The sequence below is a fragment of the Pygoscelis adeliae genome, unplaced genomic scaffold, assembly GCF_000699105.1.
Source record: "Pygoscelis adeliae isolate BGI_AS28 unplaced genomic scaffold, ASM69910v1 Scaffold16, whole genome shotgun sequence".
Lineage (NCBI taxonomy): Eukaryota > Metazoa > Chordata > Aves > Sphenisciformes > Spheniscidae > Pygoscelis > Pygoscelis adeliae.
Window position 1 is genome coordinate 5,093,458 of NW_008825162.1, and position 20,125 is coordinate 5,113,582.

Sequence of the window (20,125 nt, forward strand, 5' to 3'; positions counted from 1 at the left end):
AACAGAGGTAGAAGTAGAATGCAGGTCCCCTCACTGTCAGTACAGTGCTTCTGCCACAGTGTGGCGTTGCCCTTCTGGAATTGTTCTGAAAATGTTTCCAAAAAAATTTCTAGCTTCATTTTCTCTGATGTTCTGTGCTTTGCATCTGCAAGGTTTTATTAAACCTTTCCCAACCGTATTTATACAGGTGCTGGTGTATATTCAGGTATAGGTAAATCAAGGAGGCTAGAATATGCCTCGTACTAAACAGAAATCAGCCATAATAATAAGGTGATCACTTGTTTGTTTTAGGTTTTTCCTCAGAGTTCATCTTGGAGTGGTCAAAATATATTTGAAAATCTGAAGGATTCAGAAAAAATATCAAACTGTAGGGTTCATGCATCAGAGATACAAACCCAAAATAAAAGAAATATGAAACTCAACAGCTCAACACAGACTGACATTTTCAATCCAGACATCATGGATGGCAAGAAGGACCAGAGTGATCAGGGCAGCGGTTCATTTTGCGATCACAAACCTTTCCCTAGTAACACGTTACGAGTAGACTCTCATAGGAACACAGTGCACAGTTGCCACAGTAATTCAGAACACAGTCTCAGCTCGTTCAGCCCAGAGACATATGGGGACCGAGGCTTTGGAGCTGTTGGCTTGGACAACAGGAGGCTGCCTTATGAACCTACGGGAGCTGACTGTCTGATGGTTGAGACCGCATTTGACAAAGGACATGGACCTAAGCATAGTGGTGGTACCTGGCCAAAAGTCATGGTTAATATCTCGGCAACAGAAACAGAAAAGTTCTCTGTGTACAAAAAGCCAAAACAAAGGAAATCTATCTTTGATCCTGATACTTTCAAAAGACCACCAACTCCTCCCAAGCTGGAGTACCTTTCCCCTAATCAGGTGACGGGCCATTCACCTCAGCCATCAAAAGCTGAAGTGGCTTCAACTCCTCCAACTCCTCCTAAAAGAAGTGATTCTATCAAGTTTAAACATAAACAGCAGACAAGCTCTGCATCAGAGTCTACGGTAACAACTGGATCACCGCCCACCAGCCCAGCCACTGCCCAAGCTCCAGTTTCCTTGGCACTTAAACAGGACTCTGCGACTCTCAAGGGGCGCAGCAGGAACTCTGGGCATTATTATCGGGAGGAGGGTATTGACTGCACTCATCTCTCTTCAAGGAAATCCTGTGAAGACGACATTGGCTTTCAAAGAGTTGAAGAGCCAGAGATTAAAAGACCAAGGCCAAAATCAGCTCCTGCACTGAGGCATAAAATGACCCCTATGCCCGTTCCTAATCCTGCGCTTCAGGTAGAAACTTGGTATATCGAAGCACAAAACTAGAAACCTTAAAGTGTATTTTCAGTGTGGTTTTGGGTGCCCAATTACATACCATGACAGGAGAAGCATAGCCTGTTCGCAAAATCCAGGTGCCCTGAGATGCTACCCCAGACTCAGCGGTCACTTTGCGGTATCACAAAATCCAAAACCAATTCATGGAGTTGCAGCATTTAATGGGCAGCGGTGGCCACCAAACAGAATGATAGGGTTCGACTTAGTAGCCGTATCTTGGGTTTTAATGCTGCTTGTTGGAAGATCAGGGCTTTTTACTGTATGTTTTTGACAACCTGAAAAAAAAAGTAAATAAAAATGCAAAGAGGCAGCTTTAGAAAAGCTGAAAACAGGGCCTCCTAAGTTTTGCAAAAATCAAATTGGTTGCCCAACTCACTGTACAAATTAATGGAAAAAGGTATACCATTCACAGTGTTGTTATTTGTAAGTCTTTCTATGTGTCTAAATAATTTTGTAAATTTAATCTGAAATTCATAGGGCGTTAGGCACATTACACTGTAAAGATGAACTGTTTATGTGGTTATGGTTTAATGATACAGTTCAAAATGAGAATATAATTTGTTAGAATAAACAACTCTTCTGTGGAGATTGTGGCTCATGTCTTAACAGAGTAGGTGGAAGAAACATTTTGGGTGGTCTAGGAAGACGAACCTATTTAGATGACTACATTATATAAAGTGGCATAAACAATAAAGTAGTTTCAGGTCCACTACCTCAGATTTGCTCAGGTGGCAGATACAGATTTCTTTTTTTTTTTTTCCCCAACCTAAAATCTGAAGTTTCAAAAAGTGGGTTTTTTTGCTTGTGTATAATCACATCATCATGACTTAGGATATCATATTCTTTGCCCGTACTTGTTCTATACCTGGATAATCCCACCCTTTTCACAGAGTTTTAGAAGCAACAGAGACAGCAGAGCTGAATTGGAAGCAGTAGAAGGTTTGGAGCCATAGTCTGAAAAAATACTTGTATAAGAGAACAACTGGCAATTTTGTTGGTCTTTTTTTGGCTTCTTCCATTGTATTCCTTCCACATTCCCTAACATTTTGGGGGGAAAATAGTTACGGAGAGCTTTAAGCCTTTTTTATAAAAGTGTCCAGTAAATTCTGCATTATCAATGACAGCATAAGGGTTTAATTTTGTAGCTGAAAGCAGCAGATTTATTGTGAACAGGTCTGAAGAGCAGTATGGCTAAGAGAGAGGTTGCGGTTTCTCATCAAGAATTGCACCACAAGCAGCGAAGGCAGGCATATTCTAATGTCATCTTTTGGCACATATATAGAATCATAGACTCATTAAGGTTGGAAAAGACCTCTAAGATTATCGAGTCCAACCATCAGCCCAACACCACCATGCCCACTAAACCATGTCCCTAAGCGCCTCATCTACACGCCTTTTAAATACCTCCAGGGATGGTGACTCAACCACTTCCCTGGGCAGCCTGGTCCAATGTTTAACCACTCTTTCAGTAAAGAAATTTTTCCTCATGTCCAACCTAAACCTCCCCTGGCGCAACTTGAGGCCATTTCCTCTCATCCTATCGCCAGTTACTTGGGAAAAGTACAACAAAACAAGATCAAGCTATTGAACACGTTTGAATACGGGGTGTTCGCTTTACGTAGAATATCAAGTTGATCCATTAGCACTGATACTCCCATGCTTCATTACAGTGCATTGTCATGAGCATATATGTTGTCCTGGTTAAAACTGCAGTAATGTTACTACAGTAAGTGAAGAGTTTCCAGCTGTGACAAGGACACATGTAGGTGGGGGACTTACATGTAGGAAATTCGTTAGCTGGAACAAGAGGGGGTGGTTTTGGCACTCACTGATAAAAGACCAGAAAGGATTGACAAGGACACGTTACAGTTGGTTCTACATACTGCCCAAGTAGATACTGCAGATACCGTATAGGTGTTGGTTCAAGGTGAAGAAGAAAATCGGATAATAGAATTATAAAGTCATAATTTCTGTCCTTTAAGGTTATTTGATGTATTAGTTAATTTACGTTTATAGGATTAAATTAGGACTAGGTTCTGTGATTCTTTTTTTTTTTTTTCCCCCCTTCCTTAACTTTTCCCATCCTCCCAGAAAATAGGCAGAACTTTGTAACTTTAAAGTTGCTGACTAGAGAGCAGAAGTGATATTGTGCCTCAAAAAGTGGACACCGTTCACTCTGAAAATTTCTCTCTGGTGGAATCGTCTTTGCGCCCTACAACTACATCAGGTTGTGTAACAGTAGTATCCAGTCTGCATGCACTCATTGCTGAAGTAGTGTTTGTAATATCAAAAATATGTATATAGAATATGCAATGTAGTCAAATTTGTAGCCATATTGGGTGGCATCAATTTCCTTAGTTGTGTATGTACACAGTTCAGTTTGTGTACTTTGATAACTTGATAAATTTAAGAGAACTTTAATCCCTGAGTAGTAGGTAGTACAATTACTAATACGCCCGTGGTAGCGATCAGGTATTGGTTCTAAGAAGGTACCTCTGCATTTTGTAGTCTTTGTGCTTTAGGTAACTCGTCATTTAATTAAAACTGCTATCATAAAAACCGTAAGTACCTTTTCAGTAATTATTTTTCTCTTATTACATACTTCAATCTCATGTTTTGTGTTGTACATTTCAAGTGTGTAAACTCTGCATGCTGAGCCCTGAACTTGCAGCTCTCTAGCATCGCTGGCAGTATGAGCTGTTCTCGTGTTTCTTAACTCACCGGTGTCTACTCATTATGTACAGAACAGAAGTTGTGATGGTTCCAAAACCTGAATTGCTCTGTTGAAGAGAGGTTGCTCCACACGTATCTGAAAATACAGGCTTAGAGGAAAACACTTGGTGGCTTGTTAGCCAGGTCTTCTTTAGGAAACACTTGCGATAGCGGATGAAATAACAGTTGAAATGTCCTGTGAAAGCAGTATTTTAAAGGAGAAATGTAACTAAATGCTGGGTGTTTTATTGTGAAGGAAGGTATACCAGTTAAGTTGTAAACGTCAGACTAAAAAGATTACAAATAATAAAAAGAAATAATGGTGCAGGATGGAGCAAGGAAGGGGTAGAAGTGAATAGCATCATTGAAAAATAAAGGTGTAACAAGCACTGTGATGGCGAGCACGTTCTGGAATAGATACTAGAACGTTTGAAGTTGCTTACTGCCCACAAAGTTTGGCTGTTTTATTTTTTTCTTGTGAATCTCCAACTTCCTGCAATCAAATTTCTTTGTTTTTGTAGGTGCAGAAGTATGCTCCAGCTAGCGAGGAGCATCTGTCTCCAGAGCTACAGGAATGGGCGCCGTATTCACCAAAACGGTCTGCTAGGCACAGCGATGGCTTTGTGCCTGCCGCCTTATACGCTGGTGGCATGTCAGCAGGTGAGTGACAGGACTCGTAGCTACTTTCTAGGAACGCCCCAAGGAATTTGTCCATATTGGACAATATTGGGGATTAGTTGTGGTGTGTGCAGAACAAACAGGACTCACAAAACGTATTTCCAGGGTCTGTTGCGACCTGAACGTGGTCTGCTCAGCTTTTGGACTGTAAAGAAGTGAAAGCTGCTTAAGAACCATTAAGGAAACTGAGCGACTCCTGGCTGAAGGATTTGTGTTTCATCAGTTTGTGTGCAGAGGAGGTTTGAATAAATTAGTGGTGAACAAGGTGTATCCTATACATTAGGGAGACAAGTAAGATTTCCAATATTTCTGGAAGTGAACAGTAAATGGAGGCGTCCCAAGCTTTCGATGCTTAACTTCTGAAATACTTCCAAGGAAAAAGATCGGATGTTCAGAAAGTACAACGTATTAAGTTCTGCCTACTGGAAATCAAATGCTTGGAGTATCTCAGGTTGAGTGCCCAAACTGGTTGTGATCTTAATCTAAATTAAAGGTTAAATGCCAGTGTGTTTGAGATACTAAGCTACTGAAGAGGGGACTCGCAAGCAGCTCACACAGAAATCAGTATAAGCAGGTAGAACAGAAAACAGCATGCTGTCTCGGTTGATCGAACAGTTGGTATTGAGGTTCATGTTAGCAGGTTTTAAATTGGCACAGACTAAATGGAGTGCTTCAGGAGCTAATGAGGGTATCGTACACTAGTTGGCTTTCTGGGCTGCGAGCACACATTGCTGGCTCATGTCCAGCTTTTCATCCACCAGTACCCCCAAGTCCTTCTCGGCAGGGCTGCTCTCAATTGGTTGAGTACTGAAGGATGAGCGTACTTAAAAGTACAGCTTGAGTAATAAGTTTCATAAATAAATATTGAAATACTCTAATTTAAAGTCATAGGACACACTTTGAGGAGCAGAAGAGGAACAAGAGTCAGTTTAGCTGCAGTCAGTTAAAGTACCAAATGAAAACTCGTGTTCCTGTCAGATGACTATTCAGAAAGAAAGGCAGAATTTTTGTTGCTGTAGAAGAAATTTTGATACTTGAAAACAGAGAAAATCTCTTCGTTACCAGTGCATATTAAAATGATATACTGTGAATGGCTTCAATTTTTGCTAATCTAATCCACTTTATTACTGACTCATTATAAAATTATAATCCAGATTTTAAATTTGCATGCACTACTGAAAAAGTGTCACATGGTGCTTAATAATGTCTTTGTATGCTAATAATTTTTATTTATAGATACATGTTCGTACATGCAAATATTATAATACATAATTATGTAAATATTTAAATATATTCAAAATCTGTAATTTATATGCTAATAATGTTGGTAAGAATATGTTTTTATCATCTTAAGCAGGTACTGTACCAAGGAGCTTAGCACCGTGCCCTGCAGTAACTGCTGTCATGAGAAATCCGATCTATACTGCCTGGAGCCATAGAGTTCACACCAGCAACTGCCCGTCAGTCGCCAGCCAAATATGCCATCAGCATCTGCATCCCAGGTGTTTTGAAATTTATATCTCCTTAATTTTTTTTTTTCCTTAGGATAGAATTGCTTCTGGTAGTTGTTTTGTACAGCGCAGAGTGACACACGCTGCTGTTGCGTGTTATTTTGACTCCGGGTTCTCAAAACCATTGTTGCGTAGAAGTGACGTGCCAGTTGCTTTCATGTCTTTCAGTAACTGATGGATTAGGTTTCCCTCTGCTCTGCTGGCTGATATTGACAAAGAAATTTATTTTTTTAATGAACCAATTTCTAATGTTTTTTCATGTCCTTGCCAAAACAGATGAAGTCTTCCCCTTTTTTTTATAGCAATTTAGGCTATTTTTCCTCTGACTTCTCTTAATTCATAAAATGATGGGACAGTTGGGAAGTGGGAGGGAGAGGAGCGTTCATTTTAGTCAGTAACTCAGGGATAACCAAAATTTTTTTGTTGGCCAGTTTGCCGTTTGCTGAGGTGCTGTGCCCAGTTCTAACCCTATTCAACCCCCCGTTGCCCTATTCTTTTCTTTTGACGTAGTTCCCAGCATCAAGGTCGCCTGAGTTTGGACCTAAGTCATAAACACTCCAATGACTACGCTGAAAATTCACGTACAAGAGCATCTCACGGCTCAAACTCATTACCATCCAGTGCAAGGCTTGGTAACTAGCTTTTCTGTTTTATTTCCTGTGGGACTCCTGTATATTGGAGACAAAGAATAAATGGAAAATTCCTTAAGTACATGCGTTATGGGATTGTCACAGCTAGCAAAGCCTAAAGGCTTCCTGTGTTCCTTTGCTTCATTTTTTGTGGTTTTATGACTAAAGGTGTTCCCTGGAAGTAGCTGTGTTTAATGCATTCTTTACAGTCTCTTTAAAATGCTGTGTGTGCAAGTGATTCTCCTTTCTGTGCCTGTTACTGTTTGAAAGTACACTTATAAAGGTGGGAGGCCCAGCCAAAGTATTTCTGAGGTTCAGTGAGGTGGAGAGAAGAAGAGAAAAGGAGAGAGCCCCCAGAACAAAAAATTCAAGGATGACTAATAGCCTAATGTAAATTTTATTGTTGGAAGATAAGTTATACTTACGTTTACTTGATTGACATGTCAGATTGTTTATGCCAATTCTAGTAATACCAAAGCAAACGGATGCTTTGTGGCAATGACATCCTAACATTTTAGAATTTTTTAAATTTTAAATTCTGTAATAACTCTTCTGGGCATGTTTGTGTTCCTGTGTTCCATCAATGATTGGCAGTTGCATCGGAATAGAGCATGGCAGCTTTGTAACCACAGCAAAAAATGGCATAACAGTTTGCAACCAGTGTCAAAAAATTATGTATTCATCCAAGCAGAATATAATCAGAATATTTTAAATGCCTTTTGGAAAGTCCCATGGATTCTTAGGAAAGAGAGATGTTAGATTCTCGCTCGGACTTCAACTTAAGTTTCATTTGATTGAAAACTATGCAAAATATTTTTCATACAAGAATGAACAGTGCGTATATGCTGTATAGCTGCATTGTGCTCTGTTTATACTGACTGTGTAATCAGGACAATTTACTAGAAATGGGATATACACAATATATACGAGGGTAGTCATCAAGGCTTGTGCATAAATTCAGAAGCCATTTTAATGCTCATTGAAGAAGTAGGGTCTAAGTGTACTTTCTTGTTCAGTGTAGTTGCTTTTAGTTTTGTCGTCCATAATGTTTTCTTGTCGTAAAAACAGGTTCTTCGAGTAACTTGCAATACAGAACAGAACGAATTAAGATCCCTTTAACACCAAGATATCCAAGGTCCATGATGGGCTCTGACAGAGGTGAATTATTTCATAAGTAATTTTAGTCATACTATTTTCGGTATTACCAATCCAAAGCCTTTGCAGCTGTTAAATCACGTTGCGCCAAAATCTAAATATGGCAGTTTTATTAAGGCTACAAAATTTGCATTTTGCCACAGAAAAGTGAAAACCCCCAAACTTTCTAATGAAAGGTGATTTTTCTGTTAGTTGACTGTAGGACGTGGCACACTAAGAAAAAGTGCCCAAAAAAGTAAGAATAAGCAGTGCCATTTGTTTTACAGTTGTAGCTTTCTTCTAGAATGATGTCTTAAAAGTTTTAACAGTGGGATGACCTGCATTATTTTTTTGATTCTTTAAGTATATTATTTTGCATATTATTGTATTACTGATTGTAAATTATATTTTGAAACACAGTGAAAATATTTTAGTACTTCACTCAAAATTGCTTGGTGGAGGCTATTTAAAGACATGATACAAATACCAGTTGGAGTGCTGGAGGGCTGTAGAATTCAGAGTTTGATGACAGTAAATGGCGACTAATTGCTCAGACGTTCTGTAGCCTGAATGGATTGTATGCAGCGGTTTTCCTAACTGGGCACATACAATTCTTGCAAATGGCTTTCGTTTGTGATTAGTAATTTAAGATTTATTTTCTGGAGCTTTTTCAGAGGAAGCAAACTGAATGTTTCTGTCAGGACACTTGTTCGGTAAACTACTCAGGGAGGGTACAACCAGGGAAGAGACGCAAACAAAGTCACGTCAAGCTTGTTTGAAATTGCAGAGCTTTCCTGTCTCTGTGTATGATTCATGCTGGGGTTTTGTTGGTGTTTTCAGGTGTTTCATAATATATCTCCTACCCAAAGGAAAGGGCTGTACATAAATACTTCATTTGAAAATAAACCTAGATATTAAATCTGTATTTTACTTCTCCTTTCCTGTTTTTATTGTTTTTCTTTAACTTTGCTTTGCTAAATGTTTTCAGACATGAATATGGTGTAGCTTGTCTGTAACCTCCTCTCCTTGTTAAGAATGGCAGTAGTTGTCTGCACGCTTACAGAGGACAGATTTGACATATAGTCATTAAGGACGGTAATTTTGCACTGTCTGAAATGAGTCGCCTTGTCTCCCTAAGCTCCTTAGACGGTTAATAGAGTGCTAGTGAACAGTCGGTCCTCTTTCTTGTCTCAGACGTGTATGGTGTCTTTCACTAGGTCTGTGTAGACCTCCAAACTACGACAGATGCAGGATGCTAAAACTCAACTGTTGATTTTCCCTAGGCTCCTTGTCACACTCTGAATGTAGCAGTCCCAGCTTGATAACTCCTCCGCAGTCACCTCTTAACTTGGAAACGTCTTCCTTCGCCAGCAGCCAGTCTCAGAACTCCCTTTCTACATTACCTAGGATTTCCATTAGCCCAGTATCTATTGGAGAACGTAGAAAAGATAGGTAAGGTCCCCACGTTATTTGCTTTTAATACAAACGTGTCTGAGGAAATTTTGCACATTTGTTTATTGGGCTGAAGGAATGTGAATATTTAATTTAAATGGCAAATATGTAGGCGCAGAGGTACGTCTCAGGTCCTGTTACTCGACGATTTTATTTTCTTTACAAAGTAAAGAAATGTAAGAGATCTTTGTGTGGATTTTTTCTTCAAAACCGAAGAGTAGATTCTGGAGTTTAGAAAACTAAGGAATTTCATAAGGGTTTTATTTCTTCCATGTTAGATTAATGGCCACGCCAAATAAGAGCGGTCTAAATTGGAATACACCCCTTCAGCTGAACTACCTCAGGTGCTTGTTTATGATAGGCTTGTCCTGTACTCTGGAAAACTAAATAAAATGAAGACCTAGTAACATCTGATAGCTAAATATCAGGTCCCTTAGCGTTGTAGAATATGTGCTCTAACCACTGTGCCTTGATTCAGTTTAGCCAGATAACGTGAAAAATTGAGGCATAACCGTGCACGAACGTATCCATATGTACAGATGCAATTTTACTTCCGTGACTGACCCCTTTGGCTGTACCTGGGCCGCCGCTAGCAATAGCATTAGTATACGTGTAGCTGCTTGCAGGATTTGAACCCGATATGATAGCTTTCTTAAAAACATGAGCTTTGTGTTTTAACGACTTTCTATATCTCATGATGAATGTTTTCAAGTTATGCTGGTTATGGTATCAGTCTTGGACATCTGATTTCATTTTGTCATGATCTGGCTGGACTGAATATATGAAAAAGTTTGCCTGAATTCAAAGCATTGAACAGTAAGACACAAATCTGAATCAGGCTTTTATTTATAGTAAGGCAGCTGAATGCCGTTCTGGCAGTGTAAAGGAGCTATGATGTGTTGGAATAGATTATATTTATGTGGACTTCAAGACCCCCTTGTATTGCTTGATTTATGTAAAAGGACTGACGGTAAAAAATGTGAATGATAAAGTAATAAGGATATTCTGTATTCTAACTTTTCTGGTAGTAATAAAAAGTTATTCATAAAATGGTATATGAAACTTTTGCCTTGTGTAAAGAATTGGTAACTAAGTTATTGTAGTAACTCTAGAATGTACATTGTGTACAAAGGACAGTGGTACTTTGAGAGGGAATGTAAAGAGGTTGTTGTGAATTTTCATTCTTTCTTACTTCAGTGTGACTTTCGTACTACGTGTACTCAATCTGTGTTCTCATATAAATGTTCCTCTAATTGTCACTTGCAAATTCAAAGTCAGAATTTCTTTTCTCTTTCACGTGACTAATGATGTATAAAGTTCAGCTGAAAAAGCTAGGTTTTTGACACCCCTGTAACTTTGTATCTCTGAGTGCAATATACGTGTTCTGATTTCTGGGAAATAATGATTTCTGTTGATGTTGATCAGACGACTAAAGTACAGTCAGATCCCAGCCCTTCCCTCTTGCTCTGCATACGTATAAACCATAGTCTGAATTGACTTTCTAAAAAGAATATAATTGTGAGTTTTGGGTTTTTTGTTTTTTGGGGTTTTTTTAAAGCAAAACAAAAAACTAACAAACCCAAACAGTTCTTAATTTAGGAAAGTAGCTAATTTAAGTCTATCCTAAGAAAATGTTTGAAGATGCCTAGATAGCATTTTAAATGGTTATTTGGTCTTATAATTCTTTGTTCCCCACAAAATACAAGTAACTCACTTGGCCTTTCCCCAGATAAAAATATTAATAATACAGACAAAAAAAAAAAAAAAAATCAATGTTTCTGTTTGTTCTGTTGATTGTAATTTAAATGAAAATTAAAAGATCTGATCAATTAAGACTTTTTTCTAATCAGTGTTTAGTGATTCTGGCAGGCAGTCTGAATGTTATAGAAGAGTGCGCTTCACTTGATTTTAATAACACTGCTTATCAAGTAAGACACCTTTTCAATGTTATCATTCTGTTTTACTTTATTATTGATTCTCTACTACGTGCATTACTAGTTATCTTTCATTTTGTGTTTACTAGAATTCTAAGATACGATCCTGTGCAATTTGTATGGGTTTGATCCTTTCTTATTCCAACCCAAAACAAACAAACAAAACAAATGTAAAAATGCATGTGGTAGATGGAAAAGTAGAAAGGTACAACAAATAAAGTTCAGAAAGATGTAATTTTAGTTTTTAATGAGGTAGTATGCCTTGATAAATTTTGTGATATTAAGAAGCTTCATATAACATCATGGTTTACATGCTCATAATGAGTAAAAAACAAAAAAGTTCATAAATTGCAGTTTTCTGGGAGTTAGCACAGTGTTGTTAAGATATGCTACATACAAAAAATACGGGCTTCAGTTTAAGTTTGCTGGTAATAAACCTGCCTTATCTTCATTGCGTCGGTAGACAAGCTCTGAGGGCATTACCTCTAACAGTGATGCTGATGTTGTAAGATCACTGGGTTCCAGAGTTGCGTTCCTATCAGCAGCCAGTTTTTATCTTATATGCATTAATAAGCTGGCAAAGTATTATGCCCCTGCTGCAGAAGGCTACCAAATAGTTACCTTCAAAGACAGTGGCAATAAGCATAATTTATGAAATGCTGTCCTCTTCCCTCTGCCCCCAGCCCTAAATCCTACTCTTTCCAAAAATAGCCTTTCCTCGGCCTGGCTCACATTAGTAGCAGTGAGCGAAGTCCAGTTAACTCATCTGGTCTCTGAACAGCCCAGTTAAAATAGTTTAAGCAGTTGGCATAATTTGGAGAATGTCTATAGGCTATAATGAAGCATTAGGAAAGAAAACATTCAAATTAATGCGTGTCCAATGTAGTATAATGCTGTTAAAACAAAAAATACACCGCACCTGGTACCCAAGCCGTTTCATTCAGAACGAGCTCAACTGTTAATATCTGGTGATGCCTCTTGCTGTGTAGACGTTCTTAAGTTCATAGTAATATGAACCAGCACTTTTTAGGAGGCTGCTGTTTGTTTATGCACACCATGAAGGGACCGGCCCTGTTTGTGCAGGTGGATACATCCTAACCCTGGGGGGAGGAAAGGGGAATGTATCAGGGTTTTCATTTGTATAAGCCGTTCTCTTGTTATACTTGCTAGTGTCTTACTACTGTGTGTCTTTTTCTAAGTGTTCTTTTCTTCTCAAATCTTCTACATCTTGCAGATATCTGTTCCGTAATAGGTCTTTTCTGAGAATCCCTGTGGCTCCTAGGCCTAGGTTCTCATCACTAAGGAGTTTGAGGTTGGCCTGATATAAGGTTGTCCTTCTCGAGCAGTATTGCGCACTTTGTGCTATTTTACGTGTTTGGATAATTGCCCTGAGAAGAATTTGCATGGTAATTGTAATGCTACCATGCAAACTGCTGTCTTAATGGCTTGAGTTTGCAACTGCTTAATTTTCATTACTAATTTATGTTTCCCTGCATACAAATATGAAATCTGATATTTGTGCATTGTTGTCCTTTGGTTTACCACCTTATTATTTATGATGTTTATTTTCGCGGGCAATGAAGACTCCCGGCATTTATATTTGTAACATACCTTTCTGGAATATGGTTTGTAAATGACATATTATATACAGTGGTTCAATTGCTTTTATATAATATGCATCTGGAAGCTTCTTTCCTACCAACTTCACCACCATGCTATTTATAATTCATATTTACCATAATGTTTTGGAGCAGTCATGTACCTGGTATACATTTACTTCTGCCACTGTACGTTGCATGGTGTTAAAGGAATGCATTTAAGACAGTTGACAGTAAAGTTCTTTGAAGTAACTGTTTAAACCTACTTTATTATTACAGTTCAGACAGACATAAAGTATTGCATGTAACTTTGACATTGTGATGGTTCAAGTGCAATTTTGTCCAAACCAGTTTTAACTATCTCCTCTAAAAGGCCCTACATGGAAGAGCCACGTCATGTTAAAGTGCAGAAGGGTTCTGAGCCACTAGGGATTTCCATTGTGAGCGGAGAAAATGGTGGAATATTTGTCTCTAAAGTAACAGGTGGGAGCATTGCCCATCAAGCTGGCCTTGAGTATGGTGATCAGTTACTAGAGGTAATTGTTTGCTTACTATTCCTGTGGCTTAATGAATCAGTTCCTATGACTCCAGCCAAAACTGCCTGCCCCAAAAGAGTATCTTGTGAAAACTTGTGTGCTGTGAGATGTAGCAAAGGGTACTCTGTATTGTAATATTCCAGTAATTGTGATTGTTGTGACTTTTTGTCAGGCTTTATCATAAAATAATGTCTTTTGATGGTAGATCTGTATTGGATCTTATATAGCTATAATTAAATTTTAAGCTAGCTAGTTTCGGTACTTAAAACAATGTAGTCCCAACACCATACTCTGCCTGATAAGGCGAGTAAATATTCAAGCAGCTGGCTTGTACCGAGTTTCATGCTGCTGTTGCTGTGCCATATCCTTACCTGAGACACCTGGTATAAAAAGTGCTCAGGTAGGCATTAGATTAGCTACAGTCATGTTTTTGCCTACAGTATTAGATAAACAGGTGGAGGAGCGTTTTGTAAAGTACAGAGCTCCTTTGTAAATGTTAGATCTGTTCGTGCTTGTGTATGTTAAAGCATCTTCTGTTGCACAGTGTGTGGATGATACTACAATGGATCTGAATTTATCTTAAAATCCTGAATTTATTCAGATCGGTGATCTGAACCAACTTGCATTTAATCAGTGATATCAAATCGTAACGCAGCTCAGAATACATGATTCTTTCAATAGTAAAAGATTTATGAATTCATGGCCAGGTTACCAAATATTTTAAAATTACAGTGATTCATTCCAAGGAGTAAACCCTAGGAGTCATTGTATAGCAGCAATTCCATCCTCCTATTTACCCCCGTGGAAATAAGTCGGCATTTAGACATTAAACTAATTAGGAAACTGAAAGAATGATTTTGCTAGTTGCCATCTGAAAACTTGACAGCCTGGTTTGTGTATTTTTTCCGTAGTTTAATGGAATAAATTTGAGAAATGCTACAGAGCAACAGGCTCGACTAATCATTGGACAGCAGTGCGACACCATTACTATTCTGGCTCAGTATAACCCACATATGTATCAGCTCGGCAATCATTCACGATCAAGGTAAGGCTGGCTAGACTTTGAAAAAACTACTCTCTGGTCCATGCAGTTATTTAGCTAGTAGATAACTTCTGTACAGGTAATGTGTTCACAAACATCAGCATGTTTGTGCTGATAAGAGGTGTGATTGCTCAGAAAAGTAATGTGTGAATACATGCTCGTCAAAAAGGAAAGAAAAATGCTTGATGCACCTGCTATATTTTCTTTCTTATTTGGGCATAATCCTTAGATACACTAAACTAAAACCAAAGATGACTTCTTCCTAGGGTTATGAGATTCTAGTATTTCAAATAGGTTTTGGTTTTTTTTTATAGTTGGAGTTTTCACAAACTAATTAGAGAAGGCATATGACCTAGTGAAATTATCCATCTGTCGTGGTTTAACCCCAGCCGGCAACCAAGCTCCGCACAGCCACTCGCTCACTCCCCCCCGGTGGGATGGGGGAGAGAATCGGAAGGGTAAAAGTGAGAAAACTCATGGGTTGAGATCAAGACAGTTTAATAGGGGAAGCAAAAGCCACTCATGCAAGCAAAGCAAAACAAGGCATTCATTCCCTGCTTCCCATGGGCAGGCAGGTGTTCAGCCATCTCCAGGACAGCAGGGCTCCATCACGCCTAACGGTGACTTGGGAAGACAAACGCCATCGCTCCAAACGTCCCCCACTTCCTCCTTCTTCCCCCAGCTTTCTGTGCTGAGCATGACGCCATATGGTGTGGGATATCCCTTGGGTCAGTTGGGGTCAGCTGTCCCGGCCGTGTCCCCTCCCAGCTTCTTGTGCCCCCCCAGCCTGCTCGCTGGTGGGGTGGGGTGAGAGGCAGAAAAGGCCTTGACCCTGTGTCAGCACTGCTCAGCAGTAACGAAAACATCCCTGTGTTATCAGTGCTGTTTCCAGCCCAAATCCAAACCACAGCCCCATACGAGCTACTGGGAAGAAAATTAACTCTATCCCAGCCAAAACCCTCATACCATCCCATTTTGATGCATGATCACACTTCAAAACTGAGCTTTATCTTTCTCTTAGACTTATGGTGAACATATGTTATTTGGCATGCTGGTTTGGGTTGTTTTTCCTTACTTTATACTTGATTTACGGCCAAATTAAAAACTTTGTCTGCGTGGAAAATATTTGGCATTGGTGAAACACTTAACCCACCAGTCTTTTATTCTTTTTTTTTTCCCTTTTAGTTCTCGCCTAGAACCTGTGAGCAATCATTCCACCCCTCAAGGCAGTGGAGCTGCAACGCCTGACAATCATTCCATAATTGATACTGTGAGTGAACAGGATGAAGGAACAATGACACCCCCATCCAAACAAACCACGCCAACTACAAGTCCCCGGAATTCCTTAAGGTAGACATAAAAATTTTTCCCTTAAGGGAAAAAAATGGTCAGGGTGGACGTGAATGGTATTAAAAAACAAAATGTACTTCTGTGAATGCTGTGTCTAGTTGAAATAAGTCAGCAGACAGGTTAAGTGGATCCCAATTTAAAAGTACATGTTTTCAGATTGCTTTTGAAAGACGGCATCTGCAAGGGCTGAAGAAACTTTACTACAAGATTGGTTTAGCTAAGAAGGTCTGCAAGGAACGTGATGTTTGTCTTAAAAGACTGTATCTGTAGGTGACCTATTTTGAATAATAATTATGTAAATATATATTCTTCAGATGGCTAGTTGACTGTGTGTAATGCAAGTTTTTAAGTTGAAGTACATGTGTTATTTCTCCCTGTCAAAAGGGGCCCTGTGGACACAAACAAAAGGACCCCTGAACCTAGAACTGTTGTTGTTAAAAAATCCCAAGTGGATCTTGGGATCCAGATATGTGGTGGAAACCTGTATGGGATATTTGTCTCAGATGTAGATGATGACAGCCCAGCAAAAGGACCTGATGGACTAGTCTTGGGTGACATGATACTTGAGGTAAGCTATTAAGAAAAGTCTGCAGCATACTGACAAAATGTCTAGGATGGTATAAAGAGGGGGTTGTACAAGGAATCGTGCAGTCTCGCAATGGGAGATGTTGTGTGCATCTTAAGTTCCTGCCAGAAAACGCGGGTAAGAATGGTGAGAATGCATAACCTTCATTCTGGCTGCGACACCTGAGGAGCTGGATGATGTCGACCTGGAGAACTACCACTGTTGAGAGCACAAGTTGCCCACAAGTTTGAAGGATTAATGTATGTCCGCTCGGAATTATGAACACCTGCTTTCTTAATCTAAATAGGAAGCCTTGAATCCAATTGCTGTACATAGGAGAAAGGCAAGGTTATGAAAGATGTTGCAAAACAGAGAACAACATTGATCTAATCACTATGAAATTCTAATGAGAGTTTAGGGAAGGCCGTGCAATATGTCTTTGACTCTGCTTTCTATATCTGAAACAAGAATATTTATCTGCTTGGCAGGACTGTTAAGGTGATAAACACATAAGTGTTCATGAGCTTTTCAGATACAACTGAGCGTTGAGACTGTCTGAGCACTGAGACTCTCCCATTGCGCCTCTACTATCCAGATGGAGATTTTGCTTTGTAATTGTGTTTCTGACTTCCCTCAGACCACTTGCTTTCCCTAAAAATACTAAATTCTTTCCAGTGTGAATTTTATGATTCTCAGCTTACACTTTGAAAACTATTTCAAGAAGTGCAGACTCTCTCACAGTGCATGTCTGCTGCGTTCACTTGGGCATTTTGTTTTCCACCCCCATGTCTCAATCTCCTGCTAGACATCTTGAGGTGCAAACTGTACTAGAGTTAAGTGGCAAGATTTACTTGTATATGGAGCCTGCCAGTGGGAAAAACAAACTCATTTTGCATGTTTTTCAAGCTCACCTAATTCTATTACCTGTTAAGGTACGCTTTCACACCTCAGGGTTTCTGTGCTTTGTGTTTTGCAGTATGGGTCCATTGATATGCGAAATAAAACAGCTGAGGAAGCTTACCTTGAAATGTTGAAGCCTGGAGAAAACATCAAAATAAAGACTCAATACAGAATAGAAGAGTTTAATAAGATAAAAGAGCTTCCTGGAGATGGATTCTATATCAGGTATTTGAGCGTGACTGGTAATGACAGCGTAAGGCTGTTAGGATAATATGCTGGCCGTCGTGACAGAGATAGTACATCAGTTTTACCACATTTGTTAAATTCAAAGTTTACTGATTTATCCCAGCTAGTCTCTGACAGTGAGTACACAATCTGCAGCATAGTAAGTCTGCACGTTTCGCTGTAAACTTGTGTGCTCTTGAAATGTAGAGTGTGCCACTAATCTGTTAACATTTTTTCAGAATAAGTATGCATGTTCTTCCCTTGAGTTGATGGAGATCAGTTGCAGAGCCTATTTATGCCTTCCTTTCCAGAGCGCTTTATGACCGTCTGGCAGAGGTGGAGCAGGATTTAAGCTTTAAGAAAGATGACATTTTGTACGTTGATGACACTCTACCACAGGGAAACTTTGGTTGCTGGATGGCTTGGCAGCTAGACGAGAATGCTCAGAAGCTGGAAAGAGGACAGATTCCAAGTAAATATATGTGAGTGACCTCAGTTACAGCATTTATCTTAGTCTTTAAAAGTCTGACTAGTGACATGTGGTATAAAAGACTTGTTTGCTTCTATTCTTTCTGGGAGATACTAATTCTTAGATTTGTCATTTTAGGGATGGCATATTTTAATAATACTGAGTTAAATATATTGCTCTATCAAGTTCTTTTTGATGCTACTAAATAGTAAACTAGAAATGGAAATGATACATAGACCAGTGTTGCGATAGAGAATTCAAAAACAAAAGTAAGAGTAACTATAGCAAAACTATCCTTGAATCCAAGCTTATCGCAGTCGTTCTTGGTTTTAGTTATCTGTGGACAGCAACGTTATTGTAAGACTCTGTACCCACCACAATCTCGTAATGTTGGTAGAGCAGTTAAGAGGAGTATGCAGGAACTAAAATTTTTACATTGTTACTGAAATCACATCAGTTATCCCTCAGTGATTAAAATATATTTTTTTTTCATTTTAATATTACTGGTTTTCTGGTTTCCTTTTCTTCTAATAGTCTTGTCTCCATGTCTTAACTCAAAATTCATCCTGACAGTGGGACTGTGGTACTACGTGGAATGTGTGGAAGTACAATATATACATACAGACCCGTACACATCATCGATAGACTTCTTACTGGAAGATGGGTAGTAAAACCGACTACATTTTACATGTGTTAATGTGGCCAAAATATTTGTGCTCGTATAAAATAAAACTGCACAAAATAAAACGGTTATTTTGGATTGCTAATAAGTTATTTGTAAAGGTGAGTACAACGTGCAGCTTCATAGAAAGAATGGGATCTTCACTTCTGTGCGAGGCTGACTTCACTGGCAAGGAGATGCATACTGCTGCTTCTGCCTTGGAGAATTTTGCCCTGCCTGTCAGAGTGGTCACCCTCTGCACCGTGCTGCAATTTATAGTATAAGAATCCTGAGGAAATGATGGTAATGTGAGGTTTTTCAGATGCTTATTATTTGATTTATGTTAACATTTGTTTCTGATTAATCTTCTGTGATGAAGATACTTGGGCTAAGGCTTGAGACGAGCATTTCCAGTGTCTTCCAGAAGCAGCGGTGATATTGTTTGTCTAAAAAATTTCAAAAGGTAAGTTTAAATACCAACCATTTACTCTGTTTTGTTATAGGATGGATCAGGAATTCTACAGAAGACACAGCATGTCTGAGGCTAAAGATGAAAACAGTTCATCTAAGACACTGTCAGCAGCAGCACGGAGGTCATTCTTCAGAAGAAAGCATAAACACAAGCGAAGCGGTTCCAAAGATGGAAAGGATTTACTGGCTCTTGATACAATCAGTACAGATTCAATTCCTTTCCTGGATGGCAAGTACCTCTGTTATACTTGGGAGGGGGTTGCCTTTCCTTCTCTTTCATTTTTAAACAGCTGCAGCATGACACAACGAGTAAGTGCTGCTTTCTGGTTGGTCTGAATACAAATGGGGATCATATGGCTCATCACATACGTTACTTTTAATAATAAAATTTTTTTTAAAATAAAAAACAAGCCAGTGTTTCAATTTTTTTTTTTTTTGGTAGTTTATTCCTAGATCTATTAACATTAATGTTTCATTTGCAGAGGGAGATTGCTTTTTGATGCATGGTTTTGATCTTCCTTTCAGCTGTTTAATTTCTGTCCAGGTTGCTTGGTCTAGACAGAAATCCTGGGCACCACTCAAAAATCTTCATTTCTATTTTTTCACTCCTCTACAAAAATCACGTTGGTTACAATGCTTACTTCCTTGGAAAAGCTCAACAAACCGAACCAGAGAAACCGAATATTGTGTCTTGTTTACACTTTCAGGAAAAAATAGGAATGATTGGTTTTAAAGTTTGGGTGAGGCTGGGGGGGGAGAAGCACTAGGTTCAATTAAAAAAACGTCTATTTTAAGCTGTCAGGTGGAGAAAATTGTAATAATGGCTAGTGAAGCATGTTTTGTACTTGTCAAGGCCCTTATCCCTTGCGAGGGAGTTGTTTTCATAATTACTGTTAGGGTGTTTC

General features: G+C 39.0%; 1 protein-coding gene across 1 annotated transcript in view; it reads left to right on the plus strand.

The window, feature by feature from the left end:
• DLG5 (discs, large homolog 5 (Drosophila)) overlaps positions 1-20,125 on the plus strand; it is a 70,201-nt gene that overhangs the window by 43,632 nt on the left and 6,444 nt on the right. The window contains exons 15-28 of the mRNA XM_009328722.1: positions 292-1,311; positions 4,587-4,725; positions 6,098-6,245; positions 6,765-6,886; positions 7,952-8,041; positions 9,301-9,469; positions 12,638-12,715; positions 13,375-13,537; positions 14,449-14,582; positions 15,765-15,929; positions 16,314-16,497; positions 17,471-17,619; positions 17,931-18,101; positions 19,253-19,449. Of these exons, the coding sequence (XP_009326997.1) occupies positions 292-1,311; positions 4,587-4,725; positions 6,098-6,245; positions 6,765-6,886; positions 7,952-8,041; positions 9,301-9,469; positions 12,638-12,715; positions 13,375-13,537; positions 14,449-14,582; positions 15,765-15,929; positions 16,314-16,497; positions 17,471-17,619; positions 17,931-18,101; positions 19,253-19,449 (2,929 nt within the window). The remainder of the gene's footprint in view (positions 1-291; positions 1,312-4,586; positions 4,726-6,097; positions 6,246-6,764; positions 6,887-7,951; positions 8,042-9,300; positions 9,470-12,637; positions 12,716-13,374; positions 13,538-14,448; positions 14,583-15,764; positions 15,930-16,313; positions 16,498-17,470; positions 17,620-17,930; positions 18,102-19,252; positions 19,450-20,125) is intronic.